The sequence below is a fragment of the Urocampus carinirostris genome, chromosome 10 (assembly GCF_059441175.1).
Source record: "Urocampus carinirostris isolate Australia breed hairy pipefish chromosome 10, RoL_Ucar_1.0, whole genome shotgun sequence".
Classification (NCBI taxonomy): domain Eukaryota; kingdom Metazoa; phylum Chordata; class Actinopteri; order Syngnathiformes; family Syngnathidae; genus Urocampus; species Urocampus carinirostris.
The window spans coordinates 3,479,637-3,505,047 of NC_142358.1; the positions used below are offsets into that span (position 1 = coordinate 3,479,637).

At 39.5% G+C, this 25,411-nt stretch overlaps 3 protein-coding genes across 4 annotated transcripts in view; all 3 read left to right on the forward strand.

Annotated features, from left to right (window-relative positions):
- Positions 1-3,322: 3,322 nt before the first annotated feature.
- On the forward strand, positions 3,323-4,468 carry cldn8.1 (claudin 8.1). Its single transcript, XM_088345097.1, has one exon. It carries the CDS (start codon positions 3,323-3,325, stop codon positions 4,148-4,150), a length of 828 nt encoding a protein of 275 aa, XP_088201223.1. The 3' UTR covers positions 4,151-4,468.
- A 3,528-nt stretch (positions 4,469-7,996) lies between these two features.
- LOC148357510 (claudin-8-like) lies at positions 7,997-10,801 on the forward strand. The gene is made up of 2 exons (XM_088345577.1): positions 7,997-9,861; positions 10,528-10,801. Exon 1 carries the CDS (start codon positions 8,060-8,062, stop codon positions 9,035-9,037), a length of 978 nt encoding a protein of 325 aa, XP_088201703.1. The 5' UTR covers positions 7,997-8,059; the 3' UTR covers positions 9,038-9,861; positions 10,528-10,801.
- A 9,689-nt stretch (positions 10,802-20,490) lies between these two features.
- The window catches only part of LOC148357511 (glutamate receptor ionotropic, kainate 1), a 76,510-nt gene continuing 71,589 nt past the window's right edge, over positions 20,491-25,411 (forward strand). For both annotated transcript variants that reach the window (XM_088346409.1, XM_088346411.1), the window contains exon 1: positions 20,491-20,871. In XM_088346409.1, the coding sequence (XP_088202535.1) occupies positions 20,787-20,871 (85 nt within the window). In that variant the 5' untranslated portion in view covers positions 20,491-20,786. The remainder of the gene's footprint in view (positions 20,872-25,411) is intronic.

The window sequence follows — 25,411 nt, forward strand, 5'->3', positions numbered from 1 at the left end:
CTTCACAAGAGCACAAACACAACAACGGCATCTCCAAGCCATGTGTCGAGAACCTCGCAAGTTGAAATCAAAGCTGATATTTAAACCATAGGAGGGGAAACTACCAGGCTTTTTAATCTGGCCTGCCAAACAAAAATGGTCCACATAAAATGACAATATATACAATAAATACACGAGCTTTTTTTTGGTGCCAGTTGTGTCCCCATTTCATTTTGGTGTTTCACGTATAAAATACTACTCCAGAAATACTACAAAAACTTCAAAAATACTACTGAGCTAATACAGAAATACTACTACACTACCAGCGAAATACTACCCCAAAAAACTAAACTAATACTAAAATATTCAAAAAAATACTACTGTACTATGGAAATAATACAGAAATATAGCATTATAGATATACTTCTACAGTACTGAACTATTATGGCAGAAATGCAACAAAAATACTCCTGCATTCATGCTACAAAATGCTACAAAATTACAGTAATACTACGACTATACTAGAGGAATACCGCACACTAAATAAAGCCACATTAATACTACAAAACTAAATATAAAATTTAGTGCTTAAAATTGAGTCTTAATATAGTTTTTTGCTTTTATTGTGAGGGTTTAAAACCAATTTGAAGAAACGTATGGATTTTAAAAACAAATATAAAGAAATATAATATATAGATGTATGCATATGTGTTTATTCATAAATGAAAAAATTGGATAGCTCTACAGGATGGGCCTTTAGGACACATTTTCAACCTAATGCAGACCACGACTCAAAATAGTACCCACACCTGACTTTACAGGGTGTTTACTTTGTTGGGACAATTATTCATTCATTATTATAATAAATACATGTATTTCACCATACTAAGTCATGAGCAGAAATTTGTATATAAAAAGAAAAAAATAGTAATCTCTTGGAGACTGATACCCCAGATCTGCTTCAGTGTGTTTAACAGGAACTGAAATGCCGACTTGTAAAATCTTTCACATAGTCCACATGCTTTTGAAAGTATGATTCAGATATGGAAGAATAGTGTAAATCTTACAATCTTCAACATGAATACTTTGTTAATTTAATCTGATGCTGAGATTATAATTCATGCGTTTGTTACTTTCAGTCTCAATTACTGTAATGTACTACTCTTTCGTCTCCCGAAGTCTAGCATGAAAAGCCTGCTGGTGGTACAAAATGCTGCAGAGAAGCTTTTAACTAAGACAAAGTTTGATCACATTAACCTGATTTTGGCTAACCTGTACTGCCCCCCTGTCAGTTTGGGGTGTGATTTAAAGGTTATGTTGGTTTTATACAAAAAATATGCATGTACCTGCCTTCTCATATATTTCTGATTTAATTTCCTCCTATGTTCCTACTTGGAGCCTTCGCTTGGAAAATGCTGGTCTGCTTGTGATCTCAAGAGCCAAGAAGAAATAGGCAGGTTTGAGAGCATTCTCAATTAGGGCCCCAGTGCTGTGGAATGCTCTGCCCTATGAGATTCGATCTGCAACCTCAGTGTACATGTTTAAATCTCGTCTTAAAATACACTTATATTCAATAAGTTATGAATAACCTATATTTTATGTTGATGGTGTAATTGTTGTGCTCACCCTCCAAAGCTCGAACTTTAAAATGAATGAATGCAACTTTATTTCAAACATGAAAAAACAAAACAAAACAAATACAATTTTAATGTTAAACATGTCCGAAAAGGAATAGATAAAAGCATAAGCTTATTTAAACGTACCCCTTCAACTTCCTTAATAATTGTGTCTTACAGCCAGATCTCCTGTGTTTACATATAACAAATATACATATTTTCATATGTTCTGTGGATGCACAGTCACTTAATCATCATCATCGTCATCGTCATCGTCATCGTCATCCTCATCATCATCCTCCACCTCCTCCTCCTCCTCCTCGCCCCTCTCATCATCATCATTGCGTTCATCATCATTATTGCTGTCTCCATATTTTTCAGCATACCATATAAAAAGAATATAAGTTTTAATAACACCAATTCTCGTTAGTGCCCATGGTGAAAACTGACTGTTTTGTGACGTGTGCTGTCCACCATACAAAGTATCTTTGACCCTGCTGCTAGAGGGGGCCCACCCCCAAGCATCAGGATCACCTTAAGTGTAAGTGTCCTGATGTGTCCATTGAAAAAGTAATACAAGCGAGCTTGAGCCCGATACCTTCAGCATCAAAACACCCACTTGTCTGCCCTAACTATGAGTTGTTCAGGTGTGTCCGTTTTGTGTTATTTTCATGCAATTGTATTTTATTTTTTTGTTTAGTTTTGACCATTATCACCAATGTATTTATTCACCTCATTGTTTTGTTTATAAATATAGATCTTGATTTAAATGAATTTTCATAGTATAATGGTGACAGAATTCTGCTGTAATAACATAAACAACGTTACAAAATAACAATACGAATATTCATAGTTGATGATAATAATAATGATACTAATAACAATACTAAATAATAATAATAATAATAATACACAATAATAATGATAACAACGACGACGACGACAACAACGAAAATAATAGTCATGATAGTTATAATAATAATGAAAAGCATAATTATTAGCTTGAACCTTCTAGTGACTGTATAAGGCTTCTGCTTCAAAATTATTTGGATACAAACAATACTAATAATGATACAATAATAGTCACAGACAGTTACAGTGATAATTGTGATCGTTATAATTATAATACCAGAAAAGTAAAAGCTATTTATATCTACTAAATATCATTCAGACACCAATGATTCTGACAATAATAAAAACATTGTTAACAACTGTAATTATACTAATCATTAAAATAATATTAATAAAAATGAAATGAATTGAATTATTTGCTTAAGCCATCCATTTGCCATATAATTGTTCTAATCTCTAAATATCATTCAGACCCTTTTTTTCTTCTTCCCTGTACTTTGACATGATCAACCCTAGAATACTCTATGTAAACTATCACCCCACCATACTTCAAAAAGCTAGTCAAAAATAGGCAGCACGAAGCTGATCAGAGAAGCAAAACTACTTGGCTTTGAGAAAGACATTTTTACTGTTGAATGAAAAACTTCCTGAAACAGACTCCTGTGTCAAAATAGGTGTGATGTGTAAAGTGAGACCTTTCTGCAAACAAAGTAGAAGCTCCTGTTCGCCGCACAAAAACAAACCCAGCCCGAGGGGAGTCTGTCTCCTAGTAACCGGGCTCAATTCCCACCCCCGTGCACACAACAGGTGAACTCCGCCCTCCTGGTCAGGATGTGTCCCCGGCGGGACTTGCCGCTTTCCTACCGCTTTTCACCATGGCCAACTCGGCACTGGAGCTGCTCGCGCTGGTTCTGACCGTAATCGGACTTATCGGAGCGTCGGCCAGCACTGGCATGCCCATGTGGCGGGTGACGGCCTTCATCGGCGAGAACATTATCGTCTTCGAGACACGCTACGAAGGATTGTGGATGAACTGCTTTAAGCAGGCTGACATCAGGATGCAGTGCAAGGTCTACGACTCCCTACTGGCCCTGCCGCCAGACCTCCAGGCCGCCCGGGGGCTCATGTGCTGCTCACTGGCCCTGGCCGGCCTGGGGCTCCTCACCAGCCTAGTAGGACTACAGTGCACATCGTGCATTCTCAACAACGACCGGGCCAAAAGGATGATTTTGGTGATCGCCGGTGCCATGATACTGGCGGGGTGCGTTTGCGTTTTGATTCCAGTTTCCTGGACGGGTCACGTCATCATCACAGACTTCTACAACCCTTTGCTGATTGACGCCCAGCGGAGGGAGCTGGGGGAGGCCCTGTATATCGGATGGGTGTCTGCCGCCTTCCTTTTTGCCGGGGGATGCATTTTCACCTGCTGTAACGTGCAGTCCGAGGGCAAAAATGCCAGGAGCTACATCTACTCCAGGAACTCGGATTACATGGCCTACCCTCCTCAGGTGGTCCAGCCACTGAAACCTTTACAGACGCTCCAGCCTCAGCAACTGGTGCTACTCCCCCAGGTCCAGCCCCAACCTAACTTGTCCAGACACCCCTCCTCCAGCTACAGCTACCATTCAGGGTACCCGTCCAGGCACCCATCCAGGCAACCATCCAGGTATCCTTCCACACGTAGCGGGGTGGCGTATCTCTGAACATTGACTGAAGCAAGGCTTGACTAAGGGTGTATTTTTGGCATGGATGGAAGTCTCCCCACCAATATCAAGCATCCATTGTTTTGTCATTGTGTGATCACTTTATATAAATGGTGCTATGTCCCTACCAATGCCGAGACCAAACCTGCACCCTTGGGCTAAATCATTTCAAAGCATTTCAAACCTTTTCACTGACTAGATGAGCTTTTTATAATAGAATATTTTAATGTGTGTCACAATGAAGGCTGAAAGGCCAGTTCATGTCTACCAGCGCCTTTGTGTGGCCTACTATGCAAAAATAAATTGTGTTCTTTGTCATCTTTGTGGTCAAGTGCATTGGTTTATTTCTCATGTGATTTTTTTCCACAGTTATATACAATAGACTCCCAGGATAGGGCAACCGCACCTTATTTTCACTTTACACTGTGCAATTAAATGGTTGTGCGTGTGAGGAGTTTTTTGTCTCTAAGATACCTGTCTACTATTGGTTGACGTAAAAAAAAAATACTGGTCTGCTATAAGTTTGCATCACAGCATGAAAATGTGGATATGCCATTGGCTGATCTCTATCCGGCAATGTGATTCTCTTCATTCCTTTCAGAATCTCGAGTAACAAACTTGAATTTGTTTAGCTATGGGTCCCAACACTTGCCGTGATGCTAAAGAGAGAAGCAAGACAATGGATGGAATCGAAGCTTGCGAAAATAAACAAATACGAGGAGGGAAGACTCTCAAGTTAGTGCCATACGATACTGTATTTTGTGTACTGTAGTTATTCACTATAGGTCCCAAGAACTTGCAGTGATGCTCATCAGAAAAGCAAAAACATGGGAGCAATGGAAGCAAAGATTGAGATTATAAAAAAATATGTAGGAAGTACACCCATTGCTACCCTCCCTAAGTTCCACGGCCATAATCAATGTTTAGGACGAATATTAATAGTAAAGATGTGATTATTGGAAGGAAATCTTCTAAGACCATGAGAAACATCACAAAGATAGGTGTTAAAATCAGTTTTATCTTTAATCCGTGTTTTTTTTGTCCGAGCAAGTCAACGGCCTAATGTAATGTGGCGCGTGGCTGCTTGTTTAGGGCGTGGGTGTATTTGTTTGCCGAGCGGGAGCTTTATAGGTTGGGAAATGTGACCACTATTTGTAAGTGGCTTTAAATAAAGATAGGAAGAGTCCACTATCTGGGGGGCTGAGGTCTTTTCAATCGGCTTGGAGTCCAAAGCCAATTGCTAAACTATGTGCACTTAATTTGGAACATAAATATACATTAGTCCCCAGGTGGGGATTGTAAAGTGAAATTTTCCTATGGAGGGGGATGCAAAACTCAAGCTAATTTGCTAATGTGTTCTGAACCCCCAGTACCCCAGGTCAAAGCATGCAAACAAGTGCTGATTTTGTGTAATACAAATGAATAGCATTAAACAACATTATATATAGATATACATGTCAAGCAAAAATGAAATAGACTGGAGCTGGTTGAGTGGAATAAAATCTGAATTTAAAGCTTTCACTTACCAGGATTCTCATGGCTTTGGAAGATTTCCTTGCTTTTATGGACTGCTTTATTTCAGTAATACTTGTAGTCCCCAATTGATTACGAACATGCAACTTAAACAATTTGTGTGCCTTTTTCACATTTTCTGATAATCGTAAGCTTTGTTTACATGGTTATCATGTTTTTGCTTTTTCCTCTAGCATCACCGAAACATTTTGGGATGCATAGCAAATGTCTACGGTACAAAAAATACAGTATTTAGAAAGTACAGCAGATTCAGAACCACTAGCATGTCAGCATTTTGATGATGTAGTGACAAACCAATACCAGAACAGCATCTTGTAGTACATTAACCAATAGTGGACAGGCATCTTAGAAACATCCATCCATCCATTATCTGCGCCGCTTATCCTCAGTATGCGGCTGTGCTGGAGCCCATCCCAGCTATATTCGAGCAGTGGGCATAAGAGATACCTGGTTAATAACTGGTTGCCAGTCAGTCGCAGGGCACATCTTAGAAACATTACAAAGATTTAGGTTTCTTAAATAATTTTTTGTTGACGTAATATAGTGGGGAAAATACAGTATTAAGTGGCAAAAATGCCCCAATGATAGCAGTGGGAATATTGGTAAGAACTAATAGGCGGAACTAATGTGCCTGTGATAGGAGTTGACTACGGACATTGAAGGTAAAGCCCAATCCCAGAGACAGGATGTTGTGAGAGCCCAATGAGCTTGTTTGTATGATTAAAGCAGCATGAAAATATACTCTCCCCTTGGGAGTCTTAGTCATACAGACATTGTGTGAAACAGGGGTCTCCAACATGGTGCCGGCAGACACAAGGGTGACCCCTAAGAACAGCTGAGGTGCTCACATCCCTGATCTGTATCAAACATGCGGCCCACGAGCTGGATCAGGCGCTCCAAGGGTTTTTTGAACTGGCCCATGAGACTACGCCGAAAGAAGCACAAGGGAAAAAAAGGACTTGCAGTTTAAAATTTGTCTATTTCTCTTTCTTTCTTTGTCCCTCTCTCTTGGTTTCTCTTGGTATCTCTTGGTCTCTCTTGGTCTCTCTTGGTCTCTCTCTGTCTCTCTCTAGGTATCTCTCCCTGTTTCTCTCTCTGTCTCTCTCTCTGTCTCTCTCTCTGTCTCTCTAACTCTCAGTCAGTTTATCTCTCTCTCTCTGTTTTTCTCTCTTTCTCTCTCTCGCTGTCTCTCGGTTTCTCTCTCTCATCTCAGTCTCTCCATTCCTTCTCTCTCTCACCCTCTCTCCATTTATTTTCCCTCTCTGTTTAACTCTCTCCTGCTCTGTCCCTCTACTTCTTCTATTTCTTCTCTCTCCCTTTTTCCCATTTATCTGTCTTTCTCACTTCCTCCCTTTATTTGTCTTTCTCTGTCTCTTTTCCCCTATTTTGTGTTCTCTTTCCCACTTTCTTTGTCTCCATTCCTTCTCTCGTTCTCTCCCACTTAGTCTCTCTATTTCTTTTCTCTCTCTCTCTCTCTCTCTCTCTCTCTCTCTCTCTCTCTCTCTCTCTCTCTCTCTCTCTCTCTCTCTCTCTCTCTCTCTCTCTCTCTCTCTCTCTATCTATTTTCTTTATCTATTTGATTCTCTCCTGCTCTGTCTCTGTATTTCTTTTCTCACTGTCTCTCATTGTCTGAAATTCTTATCTGTATCTTCTCTCTCTCCCTTCTTCTCTTTCTTTTTTCTGTATATTTCTCTCTTTCTCTTTCTTTCTCACTGTCTCTTTCTTTCTCTATCTTTGTATGTTTTTTGCACTCTCTATGACTCTCTTTTCCCCTCTGCCTTTCTCCATTTCTGTGTCCTTTTCTTTATTTCTTTATCTCTTTCTCCCACTGTTTCTCTCTCTTGCTCTCTCATTCTTTTTTGTCTCTCTCGCTTGCTCTCCCTCTCTCCCTCTCTCCCTACCACCCTCTATCTCTATACCTCCTTTTTTCTCTTTAATCTATAAGTCCAGCCCCTGAGATAGTTTTCTCTTCATAATGTGGACCCAGAGCTAAAATGAGTTTGAAACCCCTACCTTGGATGTTTGAAAATTCAGTAACGTTGTCTGTCTTTTTCTACCAACGTCTTTGTAAATCAATCTTTTATCTAAAGCTTTTTTCTGTCTATTTGTATGGGATTTACTTCTCCGGGTCACACCAGAACATGACAGGGACAGATAGAGGGAAAGTTTTTCCAGCTAAACAATGGACCAGCATGTTTGAAGACCCATAGAGTACCCAAAACAACCCTTCATCCCTCTGAACCAACCAGGTGCTTGTGAAGCATTTTTCCCACAACAAATCCCCTTCGACCGTACACAAACCTATCAGTCGAGCTTTGGGACTGTCACTTGCAGGTTGTCATTCACTACAACGGGTGTCCTCCAGGATTTTTGGCCATGGTTGCAGGAATTTGCGAGCTAGCCGCTCTTTGCGTGGGTTTGGTGGGCTTGATTGGAGCGGCCGCGACTACCGGTCTACCTACCTGGAAGGTCACAGCCTTCATCGGGGAGAACATCATTGTCATGGAAACCCGCTGGGAAGGTCTGTGGATGAACTGCTACCGGCAGGCCAACATCCGTATGCAATGCAAAGTCTACGACTCGCTTTTGTTCTTACCCGCCGAGCTCCAGGCCGCCCGGGGGCTTATGTGCTGCTCCTTGGCTTTGTCTGGACTCGGCCTTCTATTGGCCACTTCTGGACTTCGCTGCACTTCCTGTTTTCTTGGTCACCATAAGATCAAAACTACAGTTTTATCAATTGCTGGTGGGATGCAATTCCTGGCATCCTTGTGCGTATTTATCCCGGTATCGTGGACTGGCCATGTTATTATCCGAGACTTTTATAACCCTTTGCTTTTGGACGCACAAAGAAGGGAGCTAGGGGACGCACTCTACATCGGTTGGGTGTCTGGAGCTTTTCTTTTCGGCTCAGGATTGTTGTTTATTTGCCGTTTTTGGAGATCAGAGAAAGGATCAATGAACATTTACCAACCTGACACCATAAGAAAACCTGTGCCGATGTCCTACCACCCCATACGGAGTGTCTCTAGCATCCCACCCGACCAATTTCAATCAGACCTCGCCCGACAGCAAGTCTTCAATTCTCAGCTAGCACCAAATAACACAGTTCTCCTCACTCCGCCTGGAAATACGGCCCACTCTTCACTTTCCAATCCAATGGGGAGAATCTACACACCGGTCAACTCTTTATACATGAGCCAAACAGGGACACCATACACTCTAACGTACAACCCTAGTTTGTCTTATCAATCCAGTTTCCACCCCATGCCTCAAAGGCCTGTTTTCATTCCATATAATTCATCCATAGTTCAACCGGCATCAAACAATGGGAGCAGTCCGGGCATTTACATCTGAAAAAAGAAATAAAGCTTGTGCACAAATATGTTCTAGCGATCATTAACCTGTCAATCGTTGATTTCTTGTACTGTATTTAGGGCAAGCGGTGATGCTAAAGAGGTAAGCAAAAGATAATGTACCATGGAAACGAGTGGCTGTCATTCTTTTCTTTTAGGTACTTTTCTTCACTCGTTTTTTCTGTGCCTTGTCCTGAAAGCACGGGACAACAGACCTGATCAATGGATCTATCCGAAACTCTGATCTTTCTTATTGTATTCATTCATAATGGGTCCAAGGCTTCCTGTGGTGCCAAAAGGAGAAGTAAAAACATGATAACCATAGAAACAAGTGGCTGTCATTATTTTCTGCATGATTTGCGTACTTTTCCTCACCCGTTTTTTTCCGTGCCTCGGTCTGAAAGCTTCCTTGGGGTATGGCATCCCTAGCTAATGATGTTTTCACATTATGATGTGGAAACGTTTTTGTTTCTTTTGGCCTCCTCGTTTCAGCATTTAACTCACTATACAACATTGACAACAAATGTATTCTCATGAACCAAAAATATTGAAATTTAAACTTTGCGTTTTTTGTGCATATTTCGAGTCACATCTCTGAGATGCCTGTCTGCTATTGGCTGACGTCACATGAGATGCTGGTCTGCTATTGGTTTGCATTTCGGTGTCATGGAAATACCGTAATGATATTGGCTGAACTATCTCCCACAATACAACTTTTTTTCTTATTGTTTAGTTCAGAATTTTGGGCAAGAAGCTTGGAGAGATTGTAAAGGAAGAAGTAAGAGGATGATGGAGATAATAAAGAAATATGAAGGCACACGTTTGGTTAGTCTGTGCTTTACATAATTTTATTTAATTATTCATTTTTTAGTTATTTATTTGTTTTTATTTTATTGTAACCACTGTCTGTGTCTGTGTATTTGGTGTTCCGGATTGAATGCTTTCATACAGCACTTTAAGTTGCAATTTGTTGCCCGAAAAGTGCTAATATGAAATATAGTTAGGGGCAGCACGGCGGCGCAGTGGTTAGGGCATGTGCGGCACAGTTCATGTCTTGGGAACCTCCTGCATGGGTTCAAATCCAGCTCCAGACTTCCTGTGCGGAGTTTGTATGTCCTCCCCGTGCTTGCGTGGGTTTTCTCTGGGCACTCCGGTCTCCTCCCACATTCCAAAAACATGCATTTCAGGTGAATTGGCCAGTCCAAATTGTCCCTAGGTATGAATGAGCGAGTGAGTTGTCTGTCCCTGTGTTCCCTGCGATTGGCTGGCAACCAGTTCAGGGTGTCTCCTGCCCACTGCCCGATGATTGCTGGAATGGGCTACAGCACCCCCGTGACCCTACTTAGGATAAGCGGTGTAGCTAATGAGATGAGATGATTGCCCTAGCTCAGGAATATGGCCTTAACCAATCCCCGATCGGGACAAATATTTTTTAAAAATCATTTTTAATATCAAGTGTTTAATAAATGAATTAATTTGTGTTTTGTACAGAACTAATCAGCATTGAAACTCTCTTATCCTGTGTCTCCTATCCTCTATGCATCCACCAGCTACACCACTGTACCAGGTCAAGTCAAGTCACACCAGCAATAAATACAATTTGAACTGTCCTTTATATTTAGTCACTACAATTTGCAATCATGAGTAGTATTGTTACTGTATAACAGTTTTCGCTAATTAAACCGTTTTTTTTAAATCACTAAATGAAGTAGTTTGCTGAGTGTTGTTCATCACGTTATTTTAATAAAATAATTAAATGTTGAAATGTTATGAATTTTATGTATTGTTGAGCATTGTTTTATATTCTTTATGAGTTTGCTGCTTGTTTCTTTACTTGTGGCGACAAGCAGACGAATCTGAAGCTGTCAGTTGTCAACTGCAGTTCAATCACTAGCCACAGGATGCCGCTAGATTACACAGAGACACTGGAATTGACTTTAATCTTGTCATGTCAAGTCAAGTCATGTTTATTTGTATAGCCCTTAATGACAAAGATTTTTTATATATTGTATTTATTTTTTATATTTATTTTTAACTTTTGTTTATTTTCTTTTGACATTTTTCACTAAAAACTGCACGAAAATAGTTTTAACAAAACAGCAAAAAATAAAACAGGGTTGGAACAAAAACACAAAAAACGTAGTTAATTACAAATATACAGTTAAAATATTGTTTTAACCTAATATTTCACATTTACAGGTGTTCCTCTGATTTCCAAAATATATCAAGAATTACTTTTAGCAAAATAGAATAAACAAATACCTAAAATAAGCAACATTATCTACCAGTGGAACAAGAATATTTAAAGACTGAGTGTGTAACATTTGACACTAGAGGACAATGTTGTCTAATGTAAAGGAAAACGAATGCCACAGCATGCAACAGGACTGCACACAAAGATGGCTGCGAACAAAGTATGCATTCCACTCTGTAAAAAAAATACAAATTTCTTCACCTATGATTTGACATTAAAAAAAACATTGGTATGGTAGTTAATGTATTTTAATCCTAGTAACCAAATAAATGTTGTTTTTTTACCGAATGAAAGTTTTTTTGTACCACAAGAAGGCACTAAATATTACACACTGTCACTTTGATCATATTATTAAAGCTCTTTTGGCTTTAATGATCACAGTTAACAGATAAAATTCGACTGGGGCTAATGGATCGCGGCCGCACGGAAGCATATCATTTTGGCTAGATAGAACGAGGGAAAAAAGGGTCACCACTCATGACACAAATTTGCTCTCTTTCCCCTTGCTCTCAGATCGGATCGCGTCAAAACACCTCCTAACTAAAATGCTTTCTGCCGATCCCTGCTTACAGCAATATGAGATCGGGGATAATAGATCATGGGTGCAAGAGTCCACTTTATTTAAAGCAGAAATAACAACAACAAAAAGAGCCAACAGGAACAAAAGCGCACTCTGTTGAGGATAACGGATTGCAGCAGCACAAAAATGCGCTTCATTTCAAGCAAAAATAATAGCAAAAAAGAGCCACCAAACCCGACAAAAATGTGTCTCTGCTCGCAACGATAGTTGATCGGGGATAATGAATAGTGGAATATTTTACAACCCACAATACTCTGAGGCAGAGGAGTAGAAAGGGATTACAGTATTAAGATTTGAAGATATGATGTAGCCGTCTTTTTATTTTCAATTATTTTTTAAAACATAAATTATAACAATAACAAATGATTGTGCATCCCTACTACTTTTTTTATTCCTGCCTTGACTCCCCTCACCTGCAATTGTATACATGAGAAATTCTGACACATGGGCCCGAAGAAAAGTAAGGACGGGCGACCCAGAGCCTACAACAGAGCCAGCCCAAGGCGTCAGGGAACAAAGTGGCTGCTTAGGGCCCAGCAACCACTAAGCAGCCCCCAAGAGCAGTTAACTTATATATAATTAAATATGTATATTTTTGTGTGTGTGAGTGATGATTATTGATATATACAAGGAGTCAGGAACCTATGGCTTTCGACCCATATATGGCTCTTTCATGAGTACATATGGCTTAGGGATCAAATGTGGCCTATGCCCAATTCTCTGTGGCGTTCCATAATTGTGTGGATCATGGTTCAGTCTAGTAGATATCAGACACAGTTTTAACTTCAATTTTGTCACATTAACATACTTTGTTTTGGCAGTAGGTCGCTAAGGCACACGTTATATTGAAGCTCATAAAAACTATGTATGTTCACTGTTGAGATGATTTATGATGAAGACTCCCAGAACAAACTGCAAATACCCTGAAATGTCAGCAAACCACTTGGAGTCGAGTCAAGCAAGTCATGTTTATTTGTTAACTCTTAATCACATAGAGTCTCAAAGGGCTGCACAGACACCAGACTATTGCAAACAACAGACTACTATTAAACCATCAACTGATCTAAAACCTACATGAGCGCAAATAATACACAGATATTGTCAACATAAAATATAGCTTATTTATATGCTATAGGATAGAAGTGTGTTTTAAGTTTAGATTTAAACATTTCCACTGAGGTTGCAGATCGAATCTTAGGGGGAAAAGCATTCCACAGCACCGGGGCCCGAATTGAGAATGCTCTCAAACCTGCGGATCACTAGTAGAGCAGCATTTTCAGCGCAAAGGCTCCGGACCGGAACATAGGGGCAAATTAAATCTAAAAGATATGAGGAAGCAAGTCCATGCATGATTTTATATAATATTAACGGAACCTTTAAATCACATCTTAAGCTAACAGGGAGCCAATGCAGGTTGGCTAAAATCGGGGTCATGTGATCAAACTTCCTTGTCTTAGTTAAAATCCTCACTGCAGCATTTTTTTACCAGCTGCAGGCTCTTGATTTTGGACTTCGGGAGACCAGGGAGTAGTGTATTACAGTAATCGGGACGGGAGGTAACAAGCACATGAATTATAATCACAGCAAAGGGTGAATTTTTGCGAAGATGGAAAAAAGCTGTTCTAGTAATATTCTAAACGTGTGTTTGAAAGGACAGATTGGGGTCAAATATGACACCTACATTTTTGACTGAGTCTCTCTGGGTGATATTGCATTTGTCAATGTTCAGAGCAGTTTTTGAGAACAAGTCACAGCATTTATATAGACCAATAACTAACATTCCGGTCCTTTCAGAGTTAAGGCACAAGAAGTTGAGTGACATCCGTTCTTTTATCTCAGTGAGGCAGGCCTCCAAATTTCCACAGTCTAGTGTTGCCGATTCCTCCATCAGAAGATAAAGATGAGTGTCATCTGCGTAGCAATGGAAACTGATATTATGCTTGCGAATGATATCACCTAATGGAAGCATGTAAATGCTGAAAAGAAGGAGGCCAAGTACTGCGGAACACTACGGGTAACACTAAAGGGCTCAGATGTAATTCGTCCACATTTAACACAGTGCGTCCTATCTGAGAAGTAGGATCTGAACCATAAGAGGACGGATGCTGAGAGACCAATCCATTTTTCCAACTGTTCTAGTAAGATTTTTTGTCCATAGTGTCAAAGGCAGCACTAAAGTCCAGCAGAAGCAAAAGTGGTGAAGCACCGGAGCAATTTGATTGGTTGAGCGGTAGAGGTGGGCGGATCTCTGCATACAGTGCAAGGCACTACCTTCTCTCTCCCTCTCTTTCGCTCAGTGCAGTCTGCGCCAAAGGAAAATATGACGATATCCTTATCGTTTGCAGTATTTTGTGACATTTTTACAAGACAATTTTGCTTGCTCCTTGTTTTGAAATCATGATTTAGGACAAAAATGGCAAAATTAGCCTCAACACTATAACTGTGCGAGGGAGCTAAAATTTAATTGGTATATGTACAGTGAAATAAAATGTGCTGTTGAATTACCTTTTGTCTGGAGTGGGGGTTTGGGGGTCTTGTTAAATTTTGTCTTAAAGAATATAGTATGGATCACAATTTCTATTGAAATATTTTTGCTTTTACGGCTCTTAGGGACAAAGAGGTTCCCGAACACTGATGTATACTACATATACTATATACCTCTCTGCTCTAAATCTCAGAACTCCATGAGTAACGCGTGCGTTCAGATGTGCAGCGCATCCAGCGGACTACACAGTGTCGCAAAAAAGGATATACCTTGAAGGTGCTAAAAAGAGGACAAGGAAGAAAGAGGAAGATGGAAAAAAAGCAATGATAACAAAAATTCTGTTTTTGCACATTTGTTGTCAGAGTTAGTGTGAAACAAACGGTTCAGAGAATCCCCTGCCCACTGCCCAAAGACGGCTGGGATGGGCTCCAGCACCCCCTTTACCCTAATAAGGATAATGAATGGATGGATGGATAACAAAGCCGATTGTGTTTGCAGTAAACAATTGCTTTGTTATTTTTAGACGGCCCAGATGACTTTCAGGATTCCGCTTTGTCACTTTATCACTTATTATATATTTAGTGTAAATCCGGAGTCTCCAACCTTTTTAAAGTTGAGAGCTACTTTTTGTCACTAATTAGCTCAGTTTGATATGTATTTTTATAATATAAAATTATCCATTTATTACTATGTTGTTACTATGTTTTTACCAGGTTGATTATTAGAAGTTGGGTTATATCGGCTCGGTCAACCGCAAAAAAAAAAAAAAAAATACTATAAAATCACAATGACGCAGCGCTGGTGACTCTTTTTCAGAGCAGGTTCGCGGGTAACTCAGCTGTCCTTAGGGGACACCCTGGTATCCGCAGGCACCGCGTTGGGGATCCGTGGTGTAGATCAATCCCAGGTTGCTCTTATAGTTGAGTTTGTACCATTTTTTGATAATAAACCATAGGTAAAACCTACCCGGCTGCCTTTTGAAGTTTTTTGATTGATTCCTGTTTGGGCAGTTGAGTAAGTTGCTCACCTTGCCAGTAATTCGTTTAAAGAATTTTTCTGCAAATTTGTAAATCAGTTGTCTGCTTTTGTGGCCTCATTTACTGTGGATTACAATCTAACTTCATCAGAAACATCTCACATCTGGTATTTTGAATGTTTTTGTAATGAAAGAGTAGACAAGGGGTCTCAAACTCACCACTTGGGGGACAATTGCGTCCCCCGGGATGATAGTTTGAGGCCCCCGCCTTAATAAAGTTTAAGGGACAGTGGGTATTATTCTCCCACTAGATGTTGCTGTATTCTGTCGTGCTGCAAAAAACAAGTGCTAAAAGCACAACGGAAGGAGACAAAATATGGAGCCTCAAAGTTACCAAATCGCACCTTATTATGAGAAAAAAAATGGAGGAATAAGAAAATGAAAAAATATAAAAAAAATAAAAATAAAAAAAAAACAAGAAATAGGACAAAAACTGGGGAAAGAAAAATGAAAAAAGAAAAAAGAGAAAAAAAGAAAAACAAAAAAAGAAAATAGCATTTTTTTCGTTTTTGTCTTTTTCACTTTGGTTCCTTTCTTTTCTTTCTTTCTTTATTTCCTTCCTTTTTTCTTTCTTTTCTCCACTTTCTTTATCCATTCATCCATTATCCTCACTTAGGTCGCATCCCAGCTATCTTTGGGCAGTGGGCAGGGAATACACTGAACTGGTTGTCAGCCATTCCATTTTCTTTATTTTTTGCTTTATTTTCTCCTACTTTTCTTTTTGTTCCTATTTTTCTTTTTTGCCTTTTTCTTATTTCTCCTTCCCTATTTTTTATTCCCTTCAAAAAAATCATTTTCCCTTCTTTTTGTCTTTCTTTGAGAAAGGCTGGGTAAAGATGTGAAGAAAAAGGGTGCTTTTTGCTCACTTTCAATCTTATTTTTGGTTGCACTACACATGAGAGTGACATTTAGCAGACAAATACAAAACACTGTCCCTTTGAACAGCTGAATGTTTTTGTCAGCGCTGTTTTTGTGGAAAACCCCATTCGGCACCAACCTCACCCGGATCCTAGCTTCAGTGGCATAAATTGAGTTTGAGACCCCTGGAGTGGAACATGGAATGAGATATGGTGGGTATGCAAGTGATCAAGTAATAGGGGGTCCCCAAATCAGGGCCCCACGAAGGCCCACGGATCGCAGTTTGAGTACCTCTACTAATCCTCCAAGTCAGCTTTGCCAAGATGACATTTGCTTGGCCATGTGGCCCTCCCTTCTCATTCGGGCATGGGGGCCAAGATTTAATCAGGGTTCCTGGGTGTAGCCGAGCAAAGACGTTGTCGGGGTCGAGCGCAAACAGATTTCGAGTTAATCTTCAGCACGTATCATCCGTGTTTGCGGATCAGGCCACATCGCCCTCAATCGGGCCCCGGCACGGGAGGGTCAGTCAGGCTCCAGTTAAGCTAGCTGCATGCACGACCGGAATACAAGACTGGTTTCATTTTAAAATAAACGCATCCAAAATTGGAGGTTTTATAAATATAAATATATATATTTATATTATATACATATTCTTTTTAATCAAACATGCAGCCTGCAAGCTGGATCATGCCCGCCAAGGTTGAGAGAAGCATAAGAGGAAAGCAAGCTGCAGTTTTAAACACATGTCCACTTGACAACACCAAAGCCAGGTGCCACTCACAAAGCAACTGAAGCTGTATTTCTTTTTCTTTTTGTCTCTTTTTCTTTCTATCTCTTTTTATACCTCTCTCTCTCTCTGTCTCTCTCTCTCTCTTTCCCTTTTGTATCTGTTTCTCTTCTTATCTGCCTCTGTTTCTCTTTTTTCCCTATTCCTCTCACACTCTCTTGCTTTTGCTCATTTTTGTCCTTACTTTGTCTGTCTCTGTCTGTCTCTGTCTGTCTCTCTCTCTCTCTCTCTCTCGCTCTCTCTCTCTCTCTCTCTGTCTCTCTCTGTCTCTCTCTGTCTCTCTCTCTCTCTCTCTTATCCCTCTTTGCCTCTCTGTGTCTCCTGTCTCTCTTTTTCACTTCTCTCTCTCTCTGTCTTTCTCTATTTCCTTTATTTCTCTTTATCTCTCTTTGTCTTTCTGTCTCTCTCTTTTTCTCTTCTTCCTTTCTCTTTCTCTCACTCTGTCTCTTATTTTTTTTCTATCTTTGTCTCTCTCTCTCTCTCTCTTACTCTCTCTCTTTCTCTCTCTCTCTCTCTCTCTCTCTCTCTCTCTCTCTCTCTCTCTCTCTCTCTCTCTCTCTCTTTCTCTCTCTCTCTCTGCAACATATCATTACAGATAGTTCTACCCATTCAGCCCATGACTCTATGGTCTACTTTATTAAGAGGAGTCAATGCATGCAGGAAGAGACCTCAGTGAAACTGTTTAAATCCAGACACAAAAACACTTTTATTCTATAGCTTGTAAATGACCTATATTTCCTGTTGATGATATGTGTATTATTTGTTATTGCAACATCAATTGCCACCTGGTCATCCTGGAATGGGGTTTACCTCATGTGCAGTCCCTTCTCAAGGTTTCTTCGAGTTTTTTCTTTCCCTCATGTAGGTTTTAGATGAGGGGATGGTGTAATAATAGTCTGTGGTTTGCAATAATCCGTGTTTTTTGCAGCCCTTTGAGACTCCTTGTGATTAAGGGCTATACAAATAAACATGACTTGACTTGACTTTCTCTCTCTATCTTTGTCTCTCTCTCCCCCTTTCTCTCTCTTTGCATCATTCTCTTTCTCTCTTTATTTCTCTCTCTCCTTCTTTCTTTTTATATTCATTTCTCTTGCTTTCTTTCTTTCTCGTTCTACTTTTCTTTTTCTCTCTTTTTATCGTTCTTTGCATCTTTCTCTTGCTCCTTCTCTCTCTATCTCTCTCTTTACATCTTTTTTTTCTCTTGCATTCTTTTTTTGTATTTCACTTTTTTCTCCGTTTCTTATGATCATTCTATATGACTTTCTCTTGCTTGTTAATTCTTTCTCTCATTTGTTTTCTTCCTCTCTTTTTTTCTCTTTAATCTACAAGTCTGGACCCCATAAGAGTTTTTTTTCCTACCATGTGGCACCTAAGCTAAAATGAGTTTGACACCCCTGACCTTGGTCATGTTACGTTAAGAAAAATTAATTTAATTTATCAATTTTAAAATCAGAAAAAAAGGTTAGCCAACAAAGCTACTGTAAGAAAGGTTCAACAACACATCCCTGCTACCTGACATTGAAACACTAATGACATGAGCAAAACATGAAAAGAAGACAACACATGAAACATTCCTACAAGTGGGAACAAAATATATAGTGCCATGACAACAAGATCCTGAAATAAAACTAATATAAACTAATAACTAACTAACTTTAATATGAACAAAACATTAAAGTCTCCTACTGGTATTTACGGCAACATGAAGATGTTTATATGCTATTGGCTGAACTGCCTCCCTTAATGCCTTTGTCTTCCTTTGTTCAGTTCTGAATTGAATGTATCAAACTTGAATTTACTGTATTTAGCTATGGGTCCCATAACGTAAAGGGAAATGCAAGAAGGATGATAACAATGGAAACGAAGCTTGAGAGGATAAAAAAATACAAAGAAGAAATATTTTTTGGAGTTAGTACACTAAAATACTTTTTTTTATACTATTTTTATTAGATCTTGGCTCAGGGTTTTCAGTGATGCTGAAGGGTATATCAAAAACATAATAACCATGGAAATGAAGCTTGCCATTGTCAAGCACTATGATTAAAGCTTACCCGTTGCTACCCTCGCTAAGTTGTACGGCCATAACCAATCGACGATCAGGACAATCATTAAGAGTAAAGATGCGATTAAAGCATAGAAATCTTCTAAGGCCATGACAATTCTCACAAGTGGAAGAATTTAAATCAGTTTTATTTTTAATACATCCAATTCCAGACTTTTACTTGTTAAGATTTACATAAACACTAGATTGAATTAATCATATATATCAGGGGTGGGAAAACTACAGCCCATCGGCCACATGCATTCTGGCTTTTTATACTGGCCCGCCAAAGGAAAGTGGTTAAAGTATAAGGACAATAAATATAGTAAATAAAGTACTATTAATATTTTTTTTTCTTTGCGAAAACTTTGTTTCCATTTGTACCTTAGTCCCCCTATAATACTAATACGGTAATTATATTATATAATAAATACTACAAAAATACAACTACTATAATATTACAAAAATACGTCTATAAAAATACTACTTAAATACTAAAGAAAAAATACCACTACAGTAGTACTATAATAGAAAAATACCAGTCCAGAAATATTATGACAGGAACACTGATACAGAAATCCCATACATGAATAAGACAAAAATAGTACTACAGTAATACCACAATACAAAAATACTACTACATTAGTACTACAACACAAACATTTTACTACAGAAATATTATGACAGGATACTGCATATATACTACTACAGAAATAATATGAAAGGAATAGTACAAAAATACTACCACACTAATACTCCAATACAAAAACAGTACTAAAGAAATATTACAAGTAAAATATTACAAAAATACTACTACAGTAAACGTATATATATATATATATATATATATATATATATATATATATATATATATATATATATATATATATATATATGTGGGTAGAATTCCTATAGTATGTTTGTAGTAATACTACAAACATACTATAGGAATTCTAAAATACTCAAAAATACTACTATAGAAATACTTCAAAAATACTAATAGTGCAATTCTACAAAAATACTATAGAAATACTACAAAAATCCGACTGCAGAAGCACTACTAAACACAACTACAGAAATAGTAACAAATGAAATATCAAATTCCGTGCTTAAAACAGGGACCTAGTATATACTTTTCTTTAATTGTGTGTGTGTGTGTGTTTTTTGATGAGACCAAACTTATCAAAAATAAGTATAAAAAGAAATATCACATGTCTATTTCGTCATCATTAAATAAAATAGATAGGTCCCTTGGCCAATTTTTTTAAGACAATTTGGCCCCCGGCTCCAAATATTTGACTACCCCTATTTCTTTTTTTTCTTTTTTTGCCCAAGCAAGTTCTCAAGCCTGACATTTATTTTGAAAAGGCATAGACGGAAACACTACTTCCCATTTACGCTGCCTTGCCAGCTGGAGCATCTCAGCTGTCCTACTCCACTTTGCTCCTACTCCACTTTCATCAATTCAAGCGAACGCCGGGAAAAAAACAAAGACACCATGGAAAACAACACTTGACGGATTTGAACCTTCAACTTGGAGCTTGTTTTCTATGTCTTCTACGCAATGAATGAGAAAACAATGCGGGTCAGGAGGCACTTGATTGTAATGGGAAAGGATAGGAGGACTGGCAACTTGTCAGCATGACCCAAAAGTGATCTCAGGCAAAAAGCGTGATCTCCATGCTCCAGTGGATCCCCCAGGGAGGACCATGGCCAAGAAAAAACGGATGCTCTTGTCTTTACTTTACTTGCTAGCGGACTTGTGGACCAGTTGGCAGCAGGTTCTCAGGATTGGTGAGTTAGACTCGGACATCACTTTGGAAAAGAAAAAATAGATTCTTCTTTGATTTGTAATCATGTAACGCAGGATTTGGCAGATATTCTTTTTGTCACTGATTAATGCAGAAATTAACTTTGTGACTATGCTATTACCATGTTATTACGAGTTTCTCGTGATTAGAATAAGGTTTAAATAGGCTCAGTCAAAAACTAAAACATCATTTTAGTTACAAATATTCCTAGAAAATGACAATGACCCATCACTGTTTAGCTATTTTCAGAACCTTCCACGGGGCTACTCATGCGTTATTACTGTGTTATTACTGTATGCAAAATTCTTAAACAGGAATGCGCACAAATGACGAGTGATGTTTTGGTTCTCTGTTTTTTAGTTTTATATTTACTTGTTTTTATTTGATACATTTATTCTTAACTTTTATCTTATCTAAATTTTCTTACACAGGCCCTTTCTATTTTCATAAATTCTATTCTATTCTATACTATTCTATTCTATTATCCTGAGAGATTTCTGTTACCATAAGTCAAGATTAACCCCTTATATTTTTTTTATAACATTTAAGTTGTATTCATATACATATAAGTGCTTATCAATCATCCTCAATAGAGATCTTAATATATCCTGCATAACTAATCAAATTAAACATTCTCTTAGCTTGAATATATGCTTATACTAAGATATATATTCTATTCTATTCTAGTGTATTCTATTCTATTCTATTCTTTTATATTATCTCATCTCATCTCATCCCATTAGCTGCACCGCTTATCCTCAGTAGGGTCGCGGGGGTGCTGGAGCCCATCCCAGCAATCATCGGGCAGTGGGCAGGGGACACCCTGAACTGGTTGCCAGCCAATTGCAGTGCACACAGGGACAGACAACTCGCTCACTCATTCACACCTAGGGACAATTTGGACCGATACACCTGAAATGCATGTCTTTGGAATGTGGGAGGAAACCGGAGTGCCCAGAGGAAACCCACGCAAGCACGGGGAGAACATACAAACTCCGCACAGTAAATCCGGTACCTGGATTTGAACCCACACAGGAGGTTCCCAAGACCTTAGAACTGTGCCACGTGCTAACCACTGCGCCGCCGTGCTGCCCTCTTTTATATTATATTATATTATATTATATTATATTATATTATATTATATTATATTATACTATATTATATTATATTATATTATATTATATTATATTATATTATATTATATTATATTATATTATATTATATTATATTATATTATATTATATTATATCATCCATCCATTATCTGCACCGCTTATCCTCAGTAGGCTCGCGGGGGTGCTGGAGCCCATCCCAGCCATCTTCGGGCAGTGGGCAGGGGACACCCTGAGCTGGTTGCCAGCCAGTCGCAGGGCTATGGGTTAGGGTTAGGGTAAGGGTTTTGTTATGCTATGTTATGTTATTTTATTTTATATTGTATTATATTATGTTATATTATTTTATACTATACTGTATTATATTATATTCTAAAAACATGCATTTCAGGTGAATTGCCTGGTCCAAATTGTCCCTAGGTGTGAATGAGCGAGTGAGTTGTCTGTCCCCGTGTGCCCTGCAATTGGCTGGCAACCAGTTCAGGGTGTCCCCTGCCCACTGCCCATTGATGGCTGGGACGGGCTCCAGCCCCCCCGCGACCCTAATGAGGATAAGCGGTACGGCTAATGAGATGATGAATAATATATTATATTAGATTCTTATTACTGGGTCTTGATGATGAAAAGTAGGTTTGGGATAGGCCGAGCAGACAACTATAACATCATGCTAGTTAGAAAGTGTTCAAATTTAAATACAAAAAAGCATTACTGGCGGAATACAGGGATGAAGAAAATGGGATATGAGGGAGATTGGAAATACTGCATTTCAAACTATGGTTAACTTGTTGTTATTGTTGCTATTATTACATCAGAACTGTTATTATAAGTATTGTGTTTATTTTTATTGTTATTATCACTGGTGCCGCAGTGACATTATGCGCATTATGACGTTGAGGGATGGGTATTGCGAAGATTAGGTATAAAATATGTGATTATTGTAACTATTATAATTATTGATATCTGACCTATGTAATAAGTATATCCATGAGATTTTGTTGTATTGGACACAAGAGGAGCTATCTATAAAATGTATTTAATAGGGAAGATAAAAGGGTAGGAAAAATAAGCATTTGCTTCTGACTACCCCTTTTCGAACATGTTATGTGACATTATTTTGTTGTTGACTCATTGTTTTTGTCCTGTTTTTATTTTTATGTTCGAAATAAAAGTTTTCATTCATTCATTCATTCAAATGTTCTAGCAAATCACAATGACCCATCATTAGTGGAGTATTTTGAAAACCGGTCTGCAAGCTACTCAGGTTATCTTAAGGAGCTACCCTGGGGCCCCAGGCACCATGATGGTACATGTACATTACAGTACTTATATTGATTCTTTTTTACTGAAGTTGGATTTGTTATTGTGTACTTTTTGAATATTTTGTAGCTTTTTCGTCATGGATAAGTTTAAAAATAAACTAATCATGTTATTAATACTTTCAAATTAGTAGAAGTGGATTTAATATAGCCGTAGTCAACCACGGAAACATCAAGCAAGTAATAACTTTCCTCGAAAATCACGATCCATCACTGAAGAGCTGTTATCAGAACCATACTACTACTACTCGGGTGATCTTAGGCAGCTATAGGGGCCTTCGGGCACCACGTTGGTGACCCTGATGTAACCCACCGGATTTGGAATATATTACTTGAATCAATATTTTTTTCTCGTAAGGGCTGGATTTATTATTGTTTATTTATTTTTCATTTTTGGGGGGAATATGTATCGTTATTTTTAGGGCCAAATCGTTTGTGGAATGGTCGTTTGATGTCAATTCAAAATCGTACATTTATTATGGGTTTTTTTTATCATCAAGTTTGTTATCGGTTTTTGGTAGGAAAAAACTCATATAATAATAATCACGTCGATGGTGGTAACTGCACCGAGGGCACAAAAAGATTGAAATCATGTGAATCCAGTCAGTGTTGCGCTTCCCAGATTCTGGTCTTGTCATGATTGCCCTATTTGGAACACCTGTGGCAGCTTGATTGGCGCCAACAGCCCGGACAAGCTGATTGGTGGCCACACCCTTCTTAAGCCCCTGTCTTCTGTTCAAACTTTGTCAGATCGTTTTGCGAGCTGTTGTGTTTTCACTCAGTGGGCGTTTTCGTCCGACTCCATCCCTACTAAACCTGCTTTCTGCCTGATTCCCGTTTTCGACCCATTTCTGAACCTGACTACGCCTTCTGCCTGCCTCCTGCCTACGACCACTATTACGAACTCAACATCGTCTCTGATCTCCAGCCCTGGTCAAACGACGTGCCATTCCCGCCTGCCATCTTCCGACATGGAAGTGTCATCCCCGCCTTGCTCGATTCCGCTCTCCGCCAGTCCTCGGATCAAGCAATCAAGCAAGCTTAAAATCTCACTCTCTTTCAATAAAATCTGAGAAACACATGCAATTGAGTCCTGAGTCCGTTATGGTCTGTGACAGAACAATCTGACCAAAAGATCATGGACTCAGCACGCGATTCTCCGAGTGGAGATCAAAGTAACGCGGAGCCTCCTTCCGCTTTGCAGCGTTTACAATGGGCTGAAGGCGCCGTGCAACAAACCAAGTCCAGAAACAGCAACAAATGCTAGATCGGCAAAGACATCTCCTGCTTCAACAGCAAGAACAAGTAGCGAGACTGTCAGATCATTTGCCATGGTGACTGACGTCATCAGCTCCCCTTTCCGACATTCCGCCCTCGAGTACCCGATCCCCGACGCCGGTAGTGCTGCTTCCTACCTCTCACGTCATCGGATCGGCCGAACCGCGAGTGGGTGCACCTGAAGAGTTTTGTGGAGATCCGGCACAAGTTCGTGCATTTCTGGTGAACTGTCGTCTCATTTTCGACTTGCAACCTGGTAACTTCGCGTCCGAAGCGGCAGAAGTGGCTATCACAATCAATCACCTGTCCGGAAGAGCTCGACTCTGGGGAACCTCCGAGTTCGAGCGTGGCTCAGTGACGTGTTCTTCATTCGATCGCTTGGCCCAGGAGATCGTAAAGGTGTTTGACACAGGATCTTCAGCGGCCGATGCATCCCGTTCCCTCCTGAACATCCGCCAGGGTAAACGCACAATTGCCGACTACTCCATAGATTTTCGAACCCTGGCCAGCCAGAGTCACTGGAACGCCGAGGCGCTGGTCGACACTTACCTCCACAGTCTGGCAGATTACTTGAAAGACGGCTCGAATCGACCGGCGAGTCCAGGCATGACGACAGGAGCGGGGCCAGCCGAGACGATTCCCCACCAAAAGGCCTACCATGATTTCGAGTCCCCACGAAGCCATGGAGGTGGATCGTGGAGGAACGCCGGCAAAGGATATCCGAGGGGCTTTGCCTATACTGTGGCGGCGAGGGACATGGAATCTCATCGTGCCCGGTAAAACGAAGAGCTCGTCGGACAGCGGAGGGATCCGATTGG